This window comes from Oratosquilla oratoria, chromosome 5 (genome assembly GCF_046742065.1).
Source record: "Oratosquilla oratoria isolate Oo_2021 chromosome 5, ASM4674206v1, whole genome shotgun sequence".
NCBI lineage: Eukaryota > Metazoa > Arthropoda > Malacostraca > Stomatopoda > Squillidae > Oratosquilla > Oratosquilla oratoria.
Window position 1 is genome coordinate 24,067,278 of NC_134781.1, and position 5,472 is coordinate 24,072,749.

Below are 5,472 nucleotides of genomic sequence, written 5' to 3' on the forward strand. Positions count from 1 at the left end.
TGTGTGTGTGTGTGTGTGTGTGTGTGTGTGTGTAATCTTTGTAATTAATCATCTCGGGTGAAGAGTCTCTCTCACGTGAATAAATTGACAGGTCACAGCAATGCCGCTGTGGTGGGTTGGTTTCGATTTCACGTTTCAGGACGCAAACTTGGGTTCGACTCTTTAGTATTCCTGGCCATTGGTCCTTGTCCCGGCAATCTAAGCACACAGGGCAAAGGTTGGGTCACAGGAAACTACAGGGGCAGTTTTTTTTCAATTTGATTCTATTTATGTATCTATCTATTTTCTATTCATATATTCATTCATTTTTTCTTCTTATTTCTTTTTTTAGCCAAACTGGGTCGAAAAGTTACCCCCCACTGACAGACCCAATAGACTCGGAACTGCCTATTATAGGCCTTATGGTCTCTTGGAGTCTCCTTCATTCTTGTTCTTCCAGGTGTTCCCTCTTCGTACGTGGAGTCTGATCCTTGTCTTTCTCCTTCCGCAGATGCACGGCTACGGGGCCGAGATGTGCACGCCCTCGGAGCTCCTGCCCTCCGACCCAGCCAAGTACGACCTCGTTCACCACCAGCAGGCGCAGCAGGCGGCACAGCAGGCGGCGCAGCAGGCGGCGGGAGCCCAGCAGGCGCACGACGCCTTCGAGGACGTCCACAGCGACTCGTACGTCTCGTACCTCGAATCTGACGACTCGATGCACAACGCCCTCAGCACCGCTAGCAGCCCTTGATGTTACTGAGCGGCGACCTCGGACATGGTGGTGGTGAAGAAGAAGGCGGTGGGGGTGGTGGTGGTGGAGGGCGGGGTGGAGGGTGAGGTGGGAAGTGGGGTGAGGGGAGAAGGGTGTGGATGAAGTGGAGGAACGGCAAAGAGGAAGAGGTGAGGTGAGGTGGAGAACTTTCCTGAGGTCTTGTGGCCCAGGACACGCGCCAGTGATGACGGCTACGCCTACGGCAGGAGGAATACGTGAAGGAAATGAACAAAACAAAATGGCTGACAAAATGGCCGCTGCCTCTCGAGTCCTGAAGAAGAACGAATCTCCTTTGTCAAGACCTGATGAACATGAGGGAAACTATCGAGATGAAGAACAAAAAGAACAGCTGAGGACGTCACATGAATATGACGTAACTATGCCTCCTGAAGCCCGGTAGCTGGCACTCGCTCCATCACCCAGTCAATGCGACCGTTGACGATCACCTCCTCTCCCACCCCCACCCCCTCCACAAACCAACGCGACACGGTGAATGCACAAATGTACCTACGAGATGCTTTGTGTACTATAAATTTGTGAAATATATATATATATATATATATATATGTATATATATATATGTATATATATATATATATATATTTTTATATTTTTATATATATATATATATATATATATATATATATATATATATATCTATATATATATGATATTACACACGCACACTTCATCCAGCATCACGACTCGGTATATATATATATTTTTTTCTGGTCCTGTCTCTCTTTGAGAAATTTGTGATGGATATTTCTAAAAGAAAAACTACAAGACACCCCCGATCTTCATGCCATGACGTCAACAAGACCCTTGACGTACCAATGTCCACGTCACCATCAGTACAACCACGTCATTCGAAGCTGTGACGTCACGTCAGAGCTCACTGTGTCACTGACAGTGAGGCTGAACAGAGCGTGACGTCACTCATGCCCAGTGACGTCATAGCCATTGTCCCCATTACCTCATTACTACGTCATCAATTTTTGACACGTCATCGTCATCTACATGGTCACTGAGACTCATCTGATCAACGTTTCTTTCTATGACGTCACTGCCCAGTGGGTCACGTGACTCGCAAGGGTTATGACGTCATGTCAACGTCATCCATAAACGTTTTTTACCAAAGGCCCTTATAAGTTTAGTTGGAAATAATTTCAATGTTAATTTGTAATTAGAAAAAATTAATTAATTAATTGAAAATCATAAACACGAAGGAAGTGAGACTATGTGACGTCAGCCGACAGACGATTTGATTCAGTTTTGGGTCGGGGGGGGGGAGAGAGGAGACTAGGCCCCCGTAGTCTGAACGAGGCGTCTACCGATCGAGACCCACGTTCCAGGTGGGGTCCATGACCTCTTCTATCCCTCTCCACGCCAGCTGTTTCAAGATCGTTCGACGCTCGCCAGAATGAAATGATTAGTGTGGGTTGGTCACTGACAAGACGCCGCACTTTCCTAATTCGCTGTCACCTCCCAATCGATGATTGGGCAAGGCCTAATCACGATGCGGTTTCGCTGACCTGTCACAATCCTCATTTTCTCCATAGACACATGCAGTCACATACATTAGCTCACATGGTCACATATGCACACACACACGCGCGCGCACACACACATACACACACCGCATACATGTATACATATAAACATACAGAGACATTTACCAACTCACAGCTCCATAGACACAAACATGTATCATAAACACACATACACACACACACACGCATATATTTATTACGTTCACTTGTAAATATGGATAATGATCTACATGCATCACTCACTACCCATGAATTTTTATAATAGTGTAGAAAAATAAACAAAAAACAAAATGTATTCTCGTGGCGAAATTGAGCATTAATTGGTTGAGCGCAGTGACGACGAAGTGTTGTGAAAATATGAACGAAGAAATACAAAATTCGATGGTAGAATTCCCCCATGATAGCCACTTAATATATAGTCCCGCTATATATATATATACATACAGATATATATATACATATATACGGCTACGATTACTACGAGTGTTCTTTTACAATTAGTGTTCACCCCGGCCGTGTCTTGTACAGTGTAATAAATTTAGTACATGTTATATATAATTTACCCTCCCTCCCGCCCTCCCTCTTTGTGAATGATTTCTTGAAGTATTTCAATATGTCTTGAGGCTAGGACGCAGCCCCCAAATCTCTGATGTTTATTTCATGTGATGCCAATTGCCAGATGGGAATTCTGTTAAGCCCTTCTTGCTCTGGAGTCCTTTCCCCTCGACCAATCACGTGCGTCGCCATTTGGGTCCAGCCAATAAGGAGGACTCTCCTCCTGGTTGCTTTGGTGACGTCATGCCGTCGATGTTTGCTCAACCGGTTGAATGAGAGTGACATTATGGAGACTAAGAAAATTCAGATATTACTTTTTTATATTTATTAAAAAAAAATGAAACCATTTTTATATAACGATCACTTGTGAATAAATCTCCCAAAATTCTTTAAAACTAAGAGTTAACCCACGGTATGGCTACCTAACTATGCTTAAAAATTTCATCGCGAAATTTAATTTCTTACAAGATCATTCATTGTAAAAATATATATTTTTGGCACGAAGTTATATGTATAAAAAAAAATACTCCAGAGCAAGACTTGGGCCCCACAGGAGCGACCCCCGTCCTGAATTATCGTAATGATACAAGAAAATCACACGTGATGTGCGGGATTACAACTATGCCACACTGCACTCCAATGCGGTTGACCATTGTTGACTCTTCTGTTGTCAATCGGGTCAACTCGTGTCACGTGTGCTGAAGATGTGTCCGTGTGAGAATGGGAACGTTTTGAGCATTTGTGAATCGAAACGCTTTGAACATTTAATATTCGAAACGTTTTGAATATTTTTTCATTCTAAACGTTTTGAACATATGGGATTAAAAACGTTTTGGACATATAAAATTAAAAACGTTTTGAACATTTGTGAGGCTGAATCGTTTTGAACGTTAGTGTTTTGTATAACAGAATCATTATCTTCTTTAAGCACGAGGAACATGAAGGAACAGAGAGACTAAAGTAAAAATCCAAACACGATAAACAGCGATGGGAAGAAACAGATCTTGACAAAAAGTTCGTCAAATAAGTGAGACAAGTAATCAGTTGGTGGTGATGATATTTTTCCTTTCTGAAGAGAAACAAAGCTTTAATCTCAAACTTCACCGAATTGTGGGATGCCGATTTCTATCATTTTTTATCCCTTCCATTTTGAGACTCAAAATCAAATATAAAGTCTACATCAAAATTCGAAAATTGAAAAAGAAAAAGTACACACAATAAAACATACACAATAATAATAATAATAATGATAATGATAATAATAACAATAACAATTATAATAATGATAATAAATAATAATAATAAACAATTTGGGAGAGAGAAACTCCATAATTCGGTGTGGTTTAAAAATGCAGTACTCACACACACACACACACACACACACACACACACACGCACGCACACACACACACACACACACATATATATATATATATATATATATATATATACATACATATATATATCTCATATACATGTATACACACACACACACACACACACACGCATACACATGGGTCAAGGTGTGCGAGGTCTAATGCGGTCTGCCGTGGCTGGTGGCGGATCCCAAGGGGCCCTCGGCGGCGTCAAGGCAATTCCAAGAATTAATTTCCTGTTTTTGAGTCACACTCGGGGCTTCAGCAGATCCTCCATCGAAAACACTTCAAACTTATGAGGCACAAGAAGGAGGCGGAGGAGGAAGAGGAGGAGAGGGAGGGAAAGAGGGGACAGGAGGAGGAAACATTCTTCCTGCTTCCTCCAGGACAGAGTTTAATTGGTTCTTCTGGAGGCGGGCGAAGACTTGAGACAAGGAGACGGACATCGGTGAAAGATGGGCCTCCGTCAATATGCAGAACCTCAAGGTGTCTGGAGGGTGACCCGGCGGGGGCACTGGAGTCGAGGAGGCGTTTATAACGTTCAAGGACGTGGGTCCTAAGAGGAAATGAGGTCGCATTAAAGAAGAAGAAGATGGGGAGGCAGAGGAAGGAAGGGGAGGTCATTTGAGGGGAGATTGTTCAATGGTTTTAAATCTGGGGACCAATTCTCTGTTTAAAAGTATTGTTTGGATTAGATGAGTATTCTTGAAAGACACCTACTACAGTATATATATATATATATATATATATATATATATATATATATATATATGCACACACACACACCACACACACACACACACACACACGCACACACACACACACACACACGTGATTTCTACTACTGAAACCCGCAAAAGGACTCATGATAACAATTGTATAAACATACCTGCCTCTCCCCTTCCCATCAAATGCCACGACTGACTCGCTTGTCACATGAAAGAGCAGAACAAATCTTGGGTGACCGTTTCTTTCCAATTACCGGAGATTAATTTTTGGAAAGAGGAAGAGAAGTGGATGTCTCTACTCTTTAAACCCTGGGAAGCATCTAATCCTTTTCTTTTCAAGAATTTTATCTTAGTTAACGTCAATTGACTTAATTCAGCTTCATTCCTGTATGCTTATCTTTTGTCATGATCCTCCTTTCCCCGATTTGGGCATTGGAATGTCTCAAGAGTGGAAGAAGGAGAGTGGAAGAGAGTGGAAGGAGAGTGTAGAAGTGGAGAGGGGGAAGAGA

General features: G+C 42.4%; 1 protein-coding gene across 2 annotated transcripts in view; it reads left to right on the top strand.

Annotated features, from left to right (window-relative positions):
* The window catches only part of tup (LIM1_Isl and LIM2_Isl domain-containing protein tup), a 127,756-nt gene extending 126,961 nt beyond the window's left edge, over positions 1 to 795 (top strand). For both annotated transcript variants that reach the window (XM_076185061.1, XM_076185062.1), the window contains exon 8: positions 491 to 795. In XM_076185061.1, the coding sequence (XP_076041176.1) occupies positions 491 to 730 (240 nt within the window). In that variant the 3' untranslated portion in view covers positions 731 to 795. The remainder of the gene's footprint in view (positions 1 to 490) is intronic.
* The last annotated feature ends 4,677 nt before the right edge of the window (positions 796 to 5,472 follow it).